Source organism: Salvelinus alpinus, chromosome 1, assembly GCF_045679555.1.
Source record: "Salvelinus alpinus chromosome 1, SLU_Salpinus.1, whole genome shotgun sequence".
NCBI classification, from domain to species: domain Eukaryota; kingdom Metazoa; phylum Chordata; class Actinopteri; order Salmoniformes; family Salmonidae; genus Salvelinus; species Salvelinus alpinus.
In genome coordinates, this window is record NC_092086.1 from 36,954,473 (window position 1) to 36,972,275 (window position 17,803).

Sequence of the window (17,803 nt, forward strand, 5' to 3'; positions counted from 1 at the left end):
CTCCCCGAAGTCATAGTAAAACTCCTTGTATGCTATTATCTCACTAGAGTTGTGTTCAGATTGTGGGGATCCCTGATGAATTTGCTAATTTAAGGGGTCCATGGCCCCAAAAAGTTTGAGAATCCCTGATTTAACTTATTGCCATGCATACTTTTGCACTTTACTCGTTTGCTAATCGAATAGCATTGTAGCATCTTAACCCTTTTTGTTCAAGTGGATTTAATTTAGTGCCCATGTCGATAAGCTTTGCAGAGCTACCCATGGCTTTACCTCCCACCCGTCCTTTTATTTTGTATTTAGAAAAGACAACCCCATCCTATGAACCTAAACATCACTCTTGTCCTTTCAGCTCTTTTGTTCAGCTCCGTTAGATTGAGAGGTTGGCCAAAGATATTCTGGTGGACTCATCCGTGTGGTGCAGGGAGACATCAGAGGTAAGAGCCGTGGCTCTTCTGATTGCAAATTCTACCAGATTATGTAGTGAGTCATTCACTGCACTGGATGGCTCCAGCAAAACCCTTGGTGACACTCCTCACTGAAGTAACTAAACACCCCACTGCCGTGCTTTCTGAATGTTAGCAGGATTCATAGTCAATGGTGCACTAATGTCAATACTCAGTATTCAAATACAGGGTGAAAAACTAGCTGGATGGATGACAGGAAAAAGGTGGTGGACACGGGCTGCTTCTGCTTTTACTAAGTGACATTCATGTGTTTGTTTCCAAAGACCTTGTGTAAAGTACCAGTTTTTATTTTCATCGTACCAGTAACTCTTTCTTAATGCAGCCACACAACACCTCTGATCTGCAGCCTTACATACAATCTATCTGATACTCATCGAGCCAACATCAATGTGTTACGTGCAATACTATTGCAGGTATTGCCATAGACCTGCAGGGTCTTCAGACTTGAGTCTCCTCAAAAACAGTTAGTTAGAGCGTACAGTATGTCTGATACTGAAAGTAATGTGTGTACAGGCCACTGGGCTCTGGTATAAAACATTGTAAATTATCCCACACCACCGACAACCATAATGCAATCACAATAACCCCCCACTAGATGGTAGGTGTTTTCCACTCTCAAGAGTAACAACTCCAACACTTTTCTCTCAGTACAGAATAGTCTATACACCATCCCCCACTTAGACCCACACACCCTTCTACTTCTAGTGTGATGAAGGCCTCTCAACATCTGTTTTCAATAACTGGACTCTGGGTCACCCTTGACTCCACACAAAATGCACTTACATGGACCTAACAGTTAATGAAGACGTCAGCAGAAAACGACACAGCCATTTCACACTTAACTCTTTAGTCTTTTTTTATTACCATACACAACCAATTGCTTTCATGGTATTTTAAGCGCTACTATTATCATGCTCAACTTTTGCATGCATGTCATATTTAAACACAGGTTTCCATCACAAAGCCAACTGTTGGCAAGACTGGGCATAACAGACTTGTGCTGTGAATGTTAGTTACGCTGAGCAGGAATTAAGGGTTGTGTGCTATTCTTCGAGCTATTACAAATGATTTGAATTCGGCAGGATTTCTCAGCCTCTTAAATGTGGAACTTGTTCTATGCTGGACCACAGGCCAAAGAGTGGTTCATACCTACCTACCCAGACATAAACCTCAGTCACTGGACTTTGGACAGAAATGTGCTGAGACTTGTTACATGTACAGTGCACTTTGGGTTCTTTGTCATCTGCAGCACACAAAACATTAGTGGCAGTGCAGTCAGACTATGTGTAGATGAGAGTCGAAAGGTGTTTCCCCCATGTACTACTTGTATTGATTTGTTAATATATTTTTTAAAGAGTCGAAAGGTGCTTTTTTTAACCCTGTCAGCAAAAGGGATGACAATTAGTTGTGATGTATGCATATTCATGTGTTAGTTTCTTTTTTATTTTAAACCTAGGACTGATTTACACTGTTAATCTTTTTTGAATCCCTTTTTCAAAAGAATTACCGTTTCAGTACAGGGAGGTGGGTTAAGAGAGCGGGGTGGGGTGAAGGAGAGAGACCCGGGGGGCGACTAGAACCAATAGCGTGCAACATCCTGCTAATATAAAGAACAAAAAAAACGACTCTCGAAAAACAAGAGCAGGGGAGCCAAGCTGAGGTAACTCGCCGGGTCTGTAGGAAGAATCCTGACAGCAGAAATCGGGGAAACGAATGAGAAAGCAATCGATCACCAAATTGTCTTTGTATTTAAACGTTGACTAAAGTACACAGATGGTAAGTGCTTCTCGGCCATTTCTCGCGGTTCTTGTACAGAGATGGCTAGCTAGCGACAGCATACCCTCTCTCCCCCCTCCCTCTCCTTTTGTGATGAGGTGATGTCCACTCGATGCTAACTCGCTAGCTACCAAGGTTGCTAGCCACCCATTCCGTTTTTTGGTGGAATGACTCATGTTTACCCTGCTGTTCTGTTCTTAAATAGGGCAAAAACGTGCAATGTAACGTTATTTTATTGCACTGTTCCAACTTGCCATCTCTGATATTTTTTTTGTTGCACGCTAATTAATCAATCCGGCATTATGTACGGCATTGTGCAGCTACCCAGCATTTCACTCAAAATGAGTATCTCGAACGATCCATATTTACTGGTTACGTTAGCTTGCGAGCTAGCGCAATAGCGGAGCACTATTCTCACTGGTTGAGGCTTTGTTTTATGTTATGCCTCAAGTGAAGCTTTAAACAGTCATATTGTCTGTCATGTTTTAGGTTAAAGTGCACTTGATTAACGTTAGTTTGATCATTCTGATGTAGAATCAGAAGGAAATGTGCACTGTCGATCGCCTTTGTTGGTTTTCTCAACAGATTGTGGCTGTGCATAGTATAAATGTTTTTATTTTGACAATTTATGAAGTTAACGCCTGCCAATCATATACATCACCCAGTTTGGCTTCAGAAGCGCTCTCTGGCTGGCTGAAAATCTTAATGTCTACGTACTGTTATTACCTAATCATGCCAGCCATTAGTTGGTGCACAGAACCTGGCGTCTCTCCCCTGTTACATAAAGTGCTGTGGAAGGGATTCTGGTGTGGTGGGCGCAAGGCGGTTAAGAACTGGAAGGCAATGAGCCGACCGCATCTTTGCAAGCCAACGCAGTGTCATGGTGAACAGTATTAGCCTAGAAATGCATCAATTATATCATATCTTTATTTACTGTAACACCCCTGTGAATTATCTGGCTCCCTGCGAGCTCATGACAGTAGCAGCATGGCCCAGCAGTAGCAGAGTGGGTAAAGTACCTGTTTCAAATGGTCTTCTCTTCCATTCCCGCATAATGTTCTCCGAGTTGAGACCTTGGAGAACACATTTACAGCGCTACCTGCGGTCTTGCCAGACCAGCTCTATCAAATCAAGATGCCGATCTCCATAATGACTGCCTTGGCATATGATCATTTTCGTTTACCGCCACTTTGTGGGTAAAGACTGGGGATCTGTAGATGTGCTGTCTGTAATTTTGGCCCAGTGTTTGCCGAGGATTGACACATGGATTGAAGACAGATTTACGTCAATGCTGGCGGATTTGTGGGGCAAGCTTCTGTGGCGAGGACGTTTGTTCTGAGTGATGGACTTCTGCGTCTACTTGTATTGACACCTAGGCTGCATTGAGAATTGCACCTGCAGTTTGCTTGAAACATTTCCATTGGACAGCCATATGCACCATTGCCCAATGACTTGTCAAAGGCACATACTGCCTCTGTGACCAAAGCCTTCCCTCAGACAATGTAAAATGTGTTCATTACATTACTCGCAGGTCCAATTGAAGTAACCATATAGTGCACATGTTTCCTTTACACAACTATGGGAAATGTTTACACTTTTTTTTGAGTGAACAGCTCCAAATGCACTTCATTTTGCTTTCCTCCATAGCTGGCGGGTCCTCATGGTGTCAGATTCTTTTTTTTACAGACGTCACAGAGACGGTCTGTTAGGTACTGTCAGCTACACCATCCCAACTACAGTCATTGGACAAGGAGTGCAAAAAGAGAACGGTCAGGTGCTGTATGTTTTAGGTGCAGATCAATGGAGGGTGTGAGTGGGAGATGCATCAGCTGTTGTGTGCTAGATAGAAGAGGACTATGAATGAGTAAAGGTAGGTAGCCAAAGCTGCCCAGTTGGTTATGGCCATTTTAGCTAGCCTAATGGTACAGTTAAATTATTCATAGTTTTTGATACCTCAGTCTTTGAGTCAGGGTATCATTGAACAATAGCCTGACATAAGCTGAACTAAGAGAAATGCCATTCCCTTGTAGATTGCATTTTAACAATTAATGTTTTTTGAAACATTTAATTTGATTCAGTCATTATGTAGCGCACTTGGGTAGAAGTCCCAAATATAGTTAACTAGCAATGAACCATAGTCGGGAAATAAACATGTCTGAAATAATCCAATCATTGTTTTTAATGCCCTGGAGGGATGTAAGACTTCATTCACACAGCATTATGGGATTTATCCCAGCTGTTTCTGCCCCAAACTTTTCCGCTCCTGTCTTTATTATTGTGACATGGAAGCCTCTTGAACAAACTTCCTAAATGGCACTAACGGTTCATTGTGTTTACACCTGCTCTATTGTATCGTTGTGAATAACATTTTTTTTTTTAAATGCAAACTCAACAAGACGTTTAAACGTTTTCATCGGTTAGATAACCTTCCTATTGGCTGTTCTTACAACCTAGTACCAAGCAATTGCAATCACATTGGGAGGACCCAAGGACAAACTGTACACACTGCCCAGTAAAAAATTAAACATTTTCCACAGCAACCTCGCCTCACGTGAGAATGAAGCAGCAAAGTGTCTACATGTGCAGTATATACTGTGGGCAACCTGGTTTACTGAGGAATGCCTACTGCATCACACACCACCCACTTTTCATATCTTGGGATGCGTAGGCTTAAAAGTTCATGCTTTTGTCTCCTGCCTCTGCTGTCACACCGCCTGACACACCTTCTGCCCCCTTTGCCTGTTATCTTACGCTGTAGTTGTGAAATCTCCCATGTTTTGTGAAATTCCAATGGAATGGTAGACTTCAGATTTGCATGTGTTTTGGTCAAAGCGATGGGACCTGTCTTCCTGAATTCCTGTCCCTCCACAGGCTTTGGTTGCGCAACTTTCTCTTCTGTGCGGTACGTTGTATCAGGTCTGAGGTTTGACGCTGAGGGATGTTTTTTGAGTGACTTCATTAAATGCATGATCAGCGGCTTCTCGCTGGGTCACTACATGCTAAAGTCAATAGAGCGCAATATTGTTAAAGGCTGACCTCGAGCCAAAGGTTGTGGGTTCAAATCTCAGATTAAACATTTCTCGTTCACCTTTTTGAGACGGGATGTCCGTAAAATGTTTGGTTATGCCAGTGGGAATGTGTGAAAGCTGAGTAGATGTTATTCAGAGGTTTTCCTTAGGCAATCTTGACCCCTGTTTTTCAGTCTCAGCTGTTACCTCCCTAGACAGGTTTCACATCCGTGATTATGGCATTGAGGCTCTCTGTCACTAGTCATATAAGGACAACCTCTCTCACCGCAGCCTCACAGGAAATGGCCTCCCCTGACGTGTGTAAGTGAAGAAAGACTTTTCAACTGACAGAGGTCGGAAAGAAACCTGCTAATTTAGTGGTTTTACAGCCTCGATACTGCCTCGATACTGCTTCACTTATTTGTTAGCTGAGGCTTGTTCATTGCACATGGTGGCCTTGTTTCAGATCCACCTGTGACCAAAAAAGTCCACTGACTTTCCCTTCTCACCCCAGTACCATCCATCTCTAGCTAGTTAGCTGTGAAATCGCCTTAACGTACTGCACTATCAATTTAGGTGTTTACAATCTCACCATGTTTAACCTGCAGTTCGATGTGCCTCAGAGTGGAGACTGACATTCACAACGGCAGATATACAGTGCAAAAGTTGTCCATGCTTCGTCAATGGGCCACGCGTCCGATTCTGGGACAAGGAGTGCTCTCCTTCAAGGAGTGACTAGGAGTCTATTTGGCTCCAGTAAAAAAAAAAAAAATGAATTGGCACGAATGGCTCATTTGAGAGAAGACGTCCTCCCGAAATCTGACATGTATGATAGATGTTGTTGTAATCTAAAGGTATTCCTATTAACTTCCAGTGTGGTGAGACTTTATCACTGTTACGTCATACCAGACGGATTTCTGCCTGCTTGAACACCATCAACTCGGATGCATATGAAAACATGAAATGACCCAGGGAATCGATAGAACATCACTCGGATCCCAAATATCAAATTGTATTTGTCACATGCGCCGCATACAACAGGTGTAGACCTTACAGTGAAATGCCTACTTACAAGTCCCTAACCAACAGTGCGGTTTAAATAAAATTTTAAAAATACAGATAATAAATAAAACTAACAAGTAATTAAAGAGCAGCTGTAAAATAACAATAGCGAGACTATATATAGGGGGGGGGGGTACCGGTACAGAGTCAATGTGCGGGGGCACCGGTTAGTTGAGGTAATATGTACATGTAGGTAGAGCTAGTAAAGTGACTATGCATAGAAGATAAGAGTAGCAGCGGTGTAAAAGAAGGGGGGGGGGGGGGGGGGCAATGCAAGTAGTCTGGGTAGTCATTTGAGTAGATGTTCAGGAGTCTTATGGCTTGGGGGTAGAAGCTGTTTAGAAGCCTCTTGGGCCTAGACCTGGCGCTCCGGTACCGCTTGCTGTGCAGTAGCAGAGAGAACAGTCTATGACTAGGGTGGCTGGACTCTTTGACTATTTTTAGGGCCTTCCTCTCACACTGCCTTGTATAGAGGTCCTGGATGGCAGGAAGCTTCGCCCGGTGATGTACTGGGCCATACACACTACCCTCTGTAGTGCCTTGCGGTCATAGGCCGAGCAGTTGCCATACCAGGCAGTGATGCAACCAGTCAGGATGCTCTCAATGGTGCAGCTGTAGAACCTTATGAGGATCTGAGGACCCGTGCCAAATCTTTTCAGTCTTCTGAGGGGGAATAGGTTTTGTCATGCCCTCTTCACGACTGTCTTGGTGTGCTTGGACCATGTTAGTTTGTTGGTGATGTGGACACCAAGGAACTTGAAGCTCTCGACCTGCTAAACTGCAGCCCCGTCGATGAGAACGGGGGGTGTGCTCGGCTCTCATTTTCCTGTAGTCCTCAATCATCTCCTTTGTCTTGATCACGTTGAGGGAGAGGTTGTTGTCCTGGCACCACAAGGCCATGTCTCTGACCTTCTCCCTATAGGCTGTCTCGTTGTTGTCAGTGATCAGGCCTACCATTGTTGTGCCTGGCCACGCAGTCATGAGTGAACAGGGAGTACAGGAGGGGACTGAGCACGCACCCCTGAGGGGCCCCTGTGTTGAGGATCAGCTTGGTGGATGTGTTGTTACCTACCCTTATTACCTGGGGGTGGCCCGTCAGGAAGTCCAGGATCCAGTTGCAAAGGGAGGTGTTTAGTCCCAGGGTCCTTAGCTTATTGATGAGCTTTGAGGGCACTACGGTATTGAACGCTGTGCTGTAGTCAATGAATAGCATTCTCACGTAGGTGTTCCTTTTGTCCAGTGTGGAGTGCATTAGAGGTTGGGCCGGTATGCAAATTGGAGTGGGTCTAGGGTTTCTGGGATGATGGTGTTGATGTGAGCCATGTCCAGCCTTTCAAAGAACTTCATGGCTACAGACGTGAGTGCTACGGGTCTGTAGTCATTTAGGAAAGTTGCCTTGGTGTTCTTGGGCACAGGCACTATGGTGGTCTGCTTAAAACATGTTGGTATTACACACGCGGACAGGGAGAGGTTAAATGTCAGTAAAGACACTTGCCAGTTGGTCAGCGCATGCTCGCCGTACACATCCTGGTAATCTGTCTGGCCATGCGGCCTTGTGAATGATGACCTGTCTAAAGGTCTTACTCACATCAGCTGCGGAGCGCATGATCAGTCTTCTGGAACAGCTGGTGCTCTCATGCATGTTTCAGTGCCATTTGCCTCGCAGCGAGCATAAAGTAGTTTAGCTCGTGTCACTGGGCAGCTCTCGACTGTGCTTCCCTTTGTAGTCTGTAATGGTTTGAAAGTCCTGCCACATCTGACGAGCGTCAGAGCCGGTGTACTACGATTCAATCTTAGTCCTGTATTGACGCTTTGCCTGTTTGATGGTTTGTCGGCAGGCATAGCAGGATTTCATAAGCTTCCGGGGGTAGAGTCCCACTCCTTGAAAGTGGCAGCTTTAGCTCAGTGCGGATGTTGCCTGTAATCCATGGCTTCAGGTTGGGGTATGTACGTATGGTCACTGTGGGGACGACGTCATTGATGCACTTATTGATGAATCCAATGACTGATGTAGTGTATTCCTCAATGCCATTGGAGGAATCCCGGAACATATTCCAGTCTGTGCTAGCAAAACTCCTGTAGCTTAGCATCTGCTTCATCTGACCACTTTTTACATTTTTATTGATCTAGTCACTGGTGCTTTCTGCTTTCTGCTTTTTTCTTTTTTTTTCTGGTTGCACATTTAACATGCTGATAGAAATTTGGTAGGACGGATTTAAGTTTCCCTGCATTAAAGTCCCCGGCTACTAGGAGCGCCGCCTCTGGGTGAGCTTTTTTCTTGTTTGCTTATGACGGAATACAGCTCATTCAATGCTGTCTTAGTGCCAGCCTCTGACTGTGGTGGTATATAAACAGCTGTGAAAAATACAGACAAACTCTCTAGGTAGATAGTGTGGTCTACAGCTTATCATGAGATACTCTACCTCAGGCAAGCAATAGCTCGAGACTTCCTTAGATATCGTGCACCAGCTGTTATTTACAAAAATACAAAGTACGCCGCCCCTTCTTACCAGACGCCGCTGTTCTATCCTGCCGGTACAGCGTATAACTAGCCAGCTGTATGTTGATGGTGTCGTCGTTCAGCCATTACTCCATGAAGTATAAGATGTTAGTTTTAATGTCCCGTTGGTAGTTTAATCTTCAGCGTAACTCGTCGATTTTATTCTCCAGAGATTGCACGTTTGCTAGCAGAATGGAAGGAAGTGGGGGTTTATTCGATCGCCTACAAATTCTCAGAAGGCAGTCTGCCCTTTGGCCACCTTCTCTGCCTCTTCATGCAAATCACGCGGATCTGGACCTGTTCCCGAGGAAAGCAGTATATTGTTCGCGTCGGGCTTGTCAGAATCGTTAAAGGGGAAAAAAAGGATTCTGCCTGTCCATGCTGAGTAATCGTGGTCCTGATGTCCAGTTCTTTTCGGTCATAAGAGACTAGTGGGAACATTATGTACTAAATAAAAAAAGCAAGCAAACTAACAAAATAAACAATTGGTTGGGGGGATGTATAACGTCTACCATTTTTTTCATGGCGCCGTTCACCCATTCTGAATATAACATTCAGAATGGGTGGCCCTTTAATTAACAGGCTGGTGTAGTCGTAGTGCATTTTTACTGTTTATTTTCCATCCCTCGGTCTCATCAAGGGGTGCAGGTCAGCGTTCTAAAAATAAGATGCGCAGAGACTAACTGAAATTAATGGCCACTGACTTCTTTCAACGTCTAGGGCCAGTTTCACTACTATGTGTACGTTACCGTAAGAACACTAGGTGATCTCTCGCTCCGTGTGTGTGTGTCACACAGCCTGGGGTGAGAAGTTAGGAAAAGGAAAAGTTAAGGAAACTTACCAGCACCAAGTCCCTTAGCCTTTCTACTCTAGATGGAAACATTGATGTCCCATGACTGTTAATATTCCTGACTGTAGCTGTAACCTTTTTAAAAGGGGCAGATTTAGGCTAGTTATCTCTGTATAAACATACGCAAATATTGGACAGAGGTCTGGCTTATGCTTTCTAATGCTGACCGTTTCAAAGTTGTAAATGGAATTCATAGACGATGCTTACCCGTGCAAGCACGCACTTGATGCTCCCAACCCTTCCCTCAATACTTTTATTAGGGAAGAGCTAGCCCCAGTGTGGTTTCCCTGGGCCTGAACAGACATCCCCTGGTGAAGGCCTCTTTCTTCGAAGCAGGTTGCTGTCACCCACAGACCCCCTGCCATTGTTGGGGTGAGCTGAGCTCCAGGGGAACAGGCAATGGGATTTATCATTGTAATGAGATTAGGAGCTCCTCATCAGAGAGGGAGAGTCTCAACCTGATCTGACTGTGGGTGTAGCACAGCAGGGCCTAACTGCTGCATGGAAGAATCTCACATGCAGTAAGTGTGGCCTACCTGAAACTCAAACAGAGATGTGGTGTGAATAAATGACAGGTAAGAGACTGAATTTTAATGTTGCTAACGGTGGGAGCCTGATCTAGCAAAAGTTATTTTCTCTCTGGCTGGAGACTTTAGTAAGTGGTTCCAACTTCAAACTAATCTAAATGGGTACACCAAATTGTAATTGAATTACCATGTGTTAATCTAATGGGAAGGCTGCATCTAGCGTACTGTTTTTGAGCACATTTAGTTGTGCGCATGGTTGGCACACCACAATGTTCATATTGTCCCTCTGTCCTTCTCACCATTTAAGGAGAGGTTTGGTCTGTGCACACATCATTCCCTGTGGTAGTTATCTGCTGTAATCAGCCTATGCTCTAAGCCCAGTGGGGGGCAGTTAGCTGTAGCAGGCTCCCCACAGGGACTCTTAAAGTATGTGTCATCACTACTTCCTGCCACAACGTCAGTTTTTGGTCGGCTGTCAGTGGCGTGTCTTCATGTACAAATAAGGCAAAAGAAGACAGATGGCACCAGCCATGTAGAAGCCTTCCAGGACTGACTGCCTGCCTGCCATGGAATCTATTCTTGTTTTCATTATCTTTTAGTGGCTATGGCGATTCTGGGCTTCAGTTTTATCTTGTGCAGCCTGAATTGGTGATTAACTTTTCTGTAAGGTACTGTACGTTGCATGCTGTGCTAAAACAGGAAACCATTGCCTTTTTGAAGCAGTTTATTTATCTTATGACATATGAGGCTCCTGTTGAGTGTTACTCATGGTTGCTCTCTTGTTGCAACAGGAAGTGAGTTTACCATGCAGCCAACCAAGCAGTGCACCCTGTACCCTACCCAAATATGAGAATGAAGGAGACTTGGTGAGGAGGAAGATGGTCCGGATGGTGATTGCATCTACAGGAAGTTGCAGTCCCTCCATCAGACATTCCGTTCTCACAAACTAAGGCAACACCCCAGCTTCCTCAGTCATTCAGTTTAAAGATATCTGACATGATTTTCACATCAGGGTTCAGTAGTGAGTGGGCGACAGTTACGCCAATGCAAAAATTACTCATTTGATCATTTCAATTTAAGACTACCAATTGGATTCCCAAAGTCTCTGGTAACTGTATCTGTGCACATGCTAGGTGATGTGTAAGGGCTTTTGGGGAGCTCTTCTTTGACCCTAATGGCTGCCAGTTGTGAAGTGCAACATGATTGAATCAGTGGCTGATGGGTTTCACACTCAACCGCTTGTAACGGCTCAACATTATTTCAGTTTAATGGAGTTTTTCGGGCCGTTCCAACGTATTCTAATTGAGCAGACCAATGAGGAGCTGGATTTGTAGTGAACAACCCATTTCCCTGTGGATCAGTGCTCTGTGTCCTCTCCCCTTCAATGTGTGTGAATGTAGCCGAAATGTCCCTTTCTGCTGCACAGGCTTCATGAAAGGGCTGTGGCGAGAATGTGGTGGCGCACAGTTGTCTGTCAAATGAGGAGTAACCCTCTGACTACTACCACCAATCTCCTTACATAACAGTCAGGGTTTAGATGTCTGCAGTGGACTTTCCCAGAGAGCAGTCTGGCCTGCACACAAGCGGACACAGCCTTTTCAGTGCGTCTGCCTAAATGCGTGTGTCTGTCTGCTAATTGACCTGCTAGTCCAGCTTCAGGGCGTGGACGTCAATGTGGAGAAATTGCTGAAGCCTGACGGTCACATAGTTTTGAAGTATAGTTCTTCACCAGGCGTGTTGGGAGCCAGGTGTGACCGCTTTGACCAATTGCTTGACCCATGTCTGTCCTGTGGACGTTCAGACTTTTGTGACCTAGTTTCAAACCAACTCTAAGCCACTCCACAATGATCTGCTAGGTCAACATCTGTTAGCAATATGGCAGACAATATGATACCGATCCTGCCCTCATGGGAGTCAGTGCCAACAGTAGGATCAAGGAGTTTGTGTATGTTGAAAGTAACTTGTTTGTGTACGGTATAATGCAGTTTTCATGGATAGGAATGAGTGTTCAGGGTCTCTCTGTAGAGTCAAGTTGAAGCAGGAAGTCCATGGATGTTGTGTCAGAGCATAGGGCTTTGGAGCCACGAGTAGAGACATGAGACAGGCCTCCATTACATAAGGCCTTTAGTTCTATAGACCTGAATGGTGCTCTCTGTAAAGGCCAAGCTCTCACACTGAACTGTTGTAAGGTTTGTGAACAAATGTTTTTTTATTGACTTGAAGTTGTACATCAGAATTCCAGCTTAGTGATTTAGTGTAACACTGGCATTGGTTGCTTTCTTAAACCGCTGTGCTGTGTGCAAGTCGAGAGCATCCTACGGATGTCCGTAACATCACGCTTGGGGTTAATATTTGAAATGGTTGTGCTACCCTGTGTGTGTTCAGTGTACCTACTCACATGTCCAGACAGAAGGTAGCTGACCTGCCCTCTGGGGAGTACAGTACACTGACAGATGGAGCTGCCGGGAGGGAGAGAGCGGGAGTGGGGAAACTACTGAGATGAAAGAAGGATATTATGGACACGGTATTGTCAATATAACAGGGGAAATCCTGAATGCTCACACTTCTGTTGTAATAACACTAAATAGGAAAGTACTGAGGTTTACTCATTTTTATTCCAGGACAACAGAAATGCCCCTGAAGATAAACCTGTCCAGCGCTCCAAAGTAAATATACCTCCATTATCACCCCCCCCTTGTCCCGGTTTCAACCCAGTAGGACATTATCTTTTAATCACTATCCTTCTCCATTACCTGTCTGTCTGGCCCAGTGTGTCTCACCCTACTGACCTTTACTCAGATGTCATTTAAACGTCATGCATAATGGAACTACAGTTTATATACCAGTATATGTTTTCACATACACTCAACAGCAACTCCATTCGATAGATTGGTTATAGACAACTGAGCAAGTTGAGATGATGCTGCATTTATCCATTGAAACACATGTTTGAAGCCATAGTAACGGTGTGGTTTTTGTTCATGTGCGTAGTCCTTCAGCTTCAAGACACCGAGGGAGGTGTGCTCGTCATGTGAGAAGACCGTCTACCCCATGGAGAGATTGGTGGCTAACAACCTGATATTCCACTCGGCCTGTTTCTGCTGCAAACACTGCAACACCAAACTCAGGTGAGACTCTCTCACTCACTCACTCCATATCAGACTGTGTTGTTCTTTTGTTTATATTCTGCCCCTCCCTCCCTGCAGCCTGGGCACATTTGCTGCCCTTTCGGGTGATTTCTACTGCAAGCCGCACTTCCAGCAGCTCTTCAAGAGCAAAGGCAACTATGATGAGGGCTTTGGCCGCAAGCAGCACAAGGAGCTTTGGACCTCCAAGGAGGGAGAGAACATAACAAAGACTGCGTAGCCACGCCTGTCTGTCCCAACCCTTCTCCCACGGGAAAGGCTATACGGACACTCCTGACCTGCAAACCCACTTATTTTCAGAATTGGTAACGGTCGGGGTTAGTTTTAGATTTTGGGTAGTTTTGCAGGTCAGCAGTATCCTGCTGGTATTTCCCATCTCATCCCCAAAGCTGCCTCTTCTCCACCTCCAACATGTCATAAAGAGCACCAACATGTCATGAGGGGAGCAGTCAACGCTCCTGTGCGCTCGCTCCACATCATGGAAGACAGACACACCCACTATGACTGGCCAGTCACGCCCCTGTTGCTCGACATTTTATTTAGTGGGGTGTTTATTACTTTCATTTGGTTTTAGTATCATTTTACATTTGCTCTTCTGAAATTGTTGATTGGGACCAAACTGCTTATTCACAAACCAGTGGTATGTTTTTGCTGTCTGCGGACTACATTATCATTGTTTTCTTGTTTATTTTTCGGATAAATTTGCACCCTTTTGACGCAACAGGTGCAAGGACCGTATGCTCAGGTGAACATATGGTTAGAGAAGCTGGAGTTCACTCTAAGCTGTAGTGCATACTCAGGTCAACCATACTGAGCTAGGTTCATTAGCAACTTTGTATTTTATGACCTCTTTTTAGTTCCATATAGTCAATTAAATCTAACACCAATTTTAACGACCAGTCCTCTGCATTGCGGTAGCACCGGCGGAAGCCAATTTGTGAGTTTGTCAGGGTTCACTTATCTGAGAAACAAACACGGTACTGTGAAACTGTCACACATTCTCTCTCTCTCTGGGTACAGTTAGTTGAATTCTGTCTTACTGTTCAAATGTTTTTTTGCTCCTATGATCTGAATGGCTGCTAGGTTTCAGTTCTGCATGTTTGTCCTGTATGAGTCTTAGCTGTCATACCTTTAGTCTGTACTGCCCTCCTGTGTTCTGGATGACTTTTTACAACTAATCCGCTTCATTGACTCTTAATCTCACTTTACTGGTTTTAAAATGCACTCTTTGCTCTGTTATTTGCTGGGTTTGACTGTCATGCGATAAGTTGCTCTCACTCGTAGAGGCTTTTTTGTCTTTATTCTGAATGAGAAGTATCTCATAGGTGTTTGTACATAGCTTGTGCTTAGTGAACATATCGCACTATACTGTGCACGTATGACCATGCATGTTAACCAGACAGGTCAATGTTTGATTGGCAGGGAATATAGCCTAACAGGAAACCACAACTGCCACGCTAATATCCCCTGCTGCTTCCTGTCCATGCAGAGCTGTCTGTTCATGTGCTAAGTTGGTGTGTAAAACTAAGCGGGACTTTTGGATCTTTCAAGACAACTGTGAACTCTGGTGGGGCAACAATGTCAAATCCTGATGTCTGTTATCTGCCAATTGGGAAAGTCAGCTCTAGAAAGAGGCCAGAGTTCCTGACGCAGAATTATGAGTTGGATGACCGTTTGGAGAAAAAAAATCCCATCCAGCTTTTTTATTTTTGAGTTCCCTGTTGCCTTGAATGCTTGAAAGTCAGAGAATTCCGTGTTCTGAATGAGGCAGAAATTCACATATGACTGGGATGTCCTGATGGGGCCACAAGTGAAATCACATAATGTAAAAAAATATATATATATTATCTTGCTTCTCCAGTGACATCAGATCTGCGAACATAAATATATATATTTTTTTTCATAAATGCCGCAGGGCTTTCTTGTCTCGACTGCATCACGTGATTCTGAGCAGAGGTGGTGGATTTGTGAAGATGGTTCACTTCAGGCTGTTTACCATTGGGGGAAAACGTCAGTTTCAGTCTGCTGAACAGGGTGGATCTCCCATCGACACCAATGTGATAGATAGCAGCTGCGTCTGGTCTACTTTATTGACTAATGTAACCAGAAAATGAGGGCGTGGGATGTCTCCCTGCTTCTTCATCTTTGATTTTGAGCACCAGGACCTAGTACTATATGAGGGGTGGGCGCTAACAGGGAATGTTGTTTGACCTAGGGCATGTTCAGGGGAATTCCTACGCAGTGCGTAAAGCCCAGGCCAACAGTGCCCTGAACCTCAGAGTAGCGCCTCCTGGTGGGAGAAGAGCGGTAGGAAATGCTTGAGTCAGTTCAGCAAATCCCAGTCAAGGCTTGAGATATTACATATCACACAATTGTCAATAAACACGTTTGCCCCCAGTAATTTCTTCTGTATGGCTTTTACTAATTTTTTAAAGATGTGGGAGTGGCCTCGGGATGAAACTGTTGTGCAACAGGTATTTTTAGGTTGGAATGTTCTAAAGCGACACCTGCTTTGGCCAACAAACTCAATAGACAAGATTTTATTTTCTTCATTCTTGCTTTGGAATGAGACTAAAGCCATTGAATTACATCATTTGGGAAGTATTCAATGCCACAACACTTGAATGACACAATGTATATTGTGATGGAAAGTTTACTGTGAATTATATACTGGGTAGTTCGAGCCCTGCATGCTGATTGGCTGAAAGCCGTGGTATATCAGACCGCATACCACAGGTATGACAAATCTATTTTTACTGATCTAATTACATTGGTAACCAGTTTATAATAGCAATAAGGCGCCTTGGGGGTTTGTGCTATGTTGGGCATATACCACACCTCGGGCTTCATTGCTTAATTAGAGCATGCTGTGCAGAATAGAAAATAAAATTTTACTTTTTGATAAGTAAAGCCTTAAAAATAAATGGCAAAAACCATGGCCCAACATTATTGCTTTTCAAAACAAATTTAATTTTTAATTTTTTTTGAGTGCACATACCTTTCTTCCTGTTCCAGCCTATCCCCTGTGAATGAAAATAATCCTTCTGCTTGTTTTCCACTTAGTCCTTGTGGTGGATATGAGTGGCTTAACTCAGCCAGAAGTTTACGTACCCGCTCATCCTCCACTCTCTTGAATGGTTTTCATTTTGTCATTACATTTCCTCAAGTTGTAAAGTTATCTATTTGTTTTTAAAATGTTGTAACGGTCCTCGAGATCACCCAGAATGCTTTGTAACCAAGAACATCATATCAAATAACACTGTGTCCGTATCGTCTATTATGTGTGAGGAGTGTGCCAAGGTACAATGGCGTTATCCTGTGAATAAACATTCTTTGTATAGAGAAACAAACGGAAAGAAAGAAGGTACTTTTCCATACTGCGAGGAGGTTCAGGTCTATGAGAGCTGTGTGACTGTGTTCTGCGAGTCATGTAGTTGTGTGCAAAATTGGATGTAGACTTAACATTTATTTTTCAATGCAGGTGTCACTGTTGTCAATGTAAATGTATGCATTTAAAAACAAAAACATTCTGTGTAACTTGACCTGTGGATGGTGGCCTTACAAGCAAAAGGACGTTTTGGCTCTTACTCGTCTTTCATCTCTACTCTCTTCTTCTTTTGGATTATTACTCCAGTTAAATTGTGTTGTAGAAGAACATGATAATAATGTGATTTGTCCCAACCTACACATACACACAATCAAATGTATTTTGTTCAATCATTTTCTTTCAGTAGTTTATTTTAGTTTTTACATGCTTTTGGAAAAATAAATGAAGATGCTGGTGTTGATAAGTGAGGTGGTTGTCTTTATTACATGATGAGTAAATGCAGTGCATATTTGATACTAGTCATTTGTTGGGTAAATAGTAGGCCTTTTTTATGAGTATAGGAGCTAGTGTGTTTCATATATACTGTTATACTGTTAAATTTCCACTTAGAAATTTCAGACTTGATTTGACATTACATTTTTCATAAGGGAAAATCAAAGTTGAAATTTCATAGTGGAAATGACGAACTTCAGAATCCTTTTAAAATCTCAAATACACTAGACATTTTACATTTATGCTCCAACAGGGTGATCAAATTAAGATCCTATATCTGTATCAGATTCTCTTCCTGCTGTAGCAAACAGGCTCATATTAAGATTCTACATCTGTAAATGTTTTGTTAGTGCAAATCAAGTCTGTGGAAAAGTGGAAATTACAATCTTTAGAAGCCTTTTTGAACCTTGAATACATGCAAGTTTGCATTTCCTGCTGTGCAGGAAAATTCTCTGAGAGAACAGACTGATCAAATTAAAATAGAACATCTGTAGTTTCTTTCACTTTTTATAGGCCATGTTGTTTTTTTCTATTGAACCATGGATGAAACACTATAAAATATGGCTTTTGTGGCATCATTCATCAAGTCTTGCTGACCCTATAGTTCTATGGAATAATCTACACTCACACAAACTATATTACAGCCCTGG

At 43.5% G+C, this 17,803-nt stretch overlaps 1 protein-coding gene across 4 annotated transcripts; it reads left to right on the forward strand.

Moving 5' to 3' along the window:
- Nucleotides 1–1,988: 1,988 nt before the first annotated feature.
- On the forward strand, nucleotides 1,989–17,124 carry LOC139574735 (LIM domain-containing protein 2-like). Of its 4 annotated transcripts, none has more exons than XM_071399600.1 (4): nucleotides 1,989–2,240; nucleotides 12,809–12,853; nucleotides 13,179–13,315; nucleotides 13,394–17,124. In XM_071399600.1, the coding sequence occupies exons 1-4, from the start codon at nucleotides 2,238–2,240 to the stop codon at nucleotides 13,551–13,553; spliced, it is 345 nt and encodes a 114-aa protein (XP_071255701.1). In that variant the 5' UTR covers nucleotides 1,989–2,237; the 3' UTR covers nucleotides 13,554–17,124. The 4 variants fall into 4 exon arrangements, with proteins under 4 accessions (XP_071255701.1, XP_071255711.1, XP_071255685.1 ...); XM_071399584.1 differs by lacking the exon at nucleotides 1,989–2,240 and adding an exon at nucleotides 6,652–11,053; XM_071399592.1 differs by lacking the exon at nucleotides 1,989–2,240 and adding an exon at nucleotides 11,102–12,711.
- Nucleotides 17,125–17,803: the final 679 nt, after the last annotated feature.

What these genes read in the sequence shown, in the direction of transcription:
- LOC139574735 (XM_071399584.1), top strand. Translation starts at nt 10,955, where the DNA reads ATGGTTGCTCTCTTGTTGCAACAGGAAGTGAGTTTACCATGCAGCCAA. An exon ending in ATGAGAATGAAGGAGACTTG is followed by an intron (nt 11,054 to 12,808) that starts GTGAGGAGGAAG and finishes TTTTTATTCCAG; the next exon opens with GACAACAGAAATGCCCCTGA. An exon ending in CACTGCAACACCAAACTCAG is followed by an intron (nt 13,316 to 13,393) that starts GTGAGACTCTCT and finishes CCCTCCCTGCAG; the next exon opens with CCTGGGCACATTTGCTGCCC.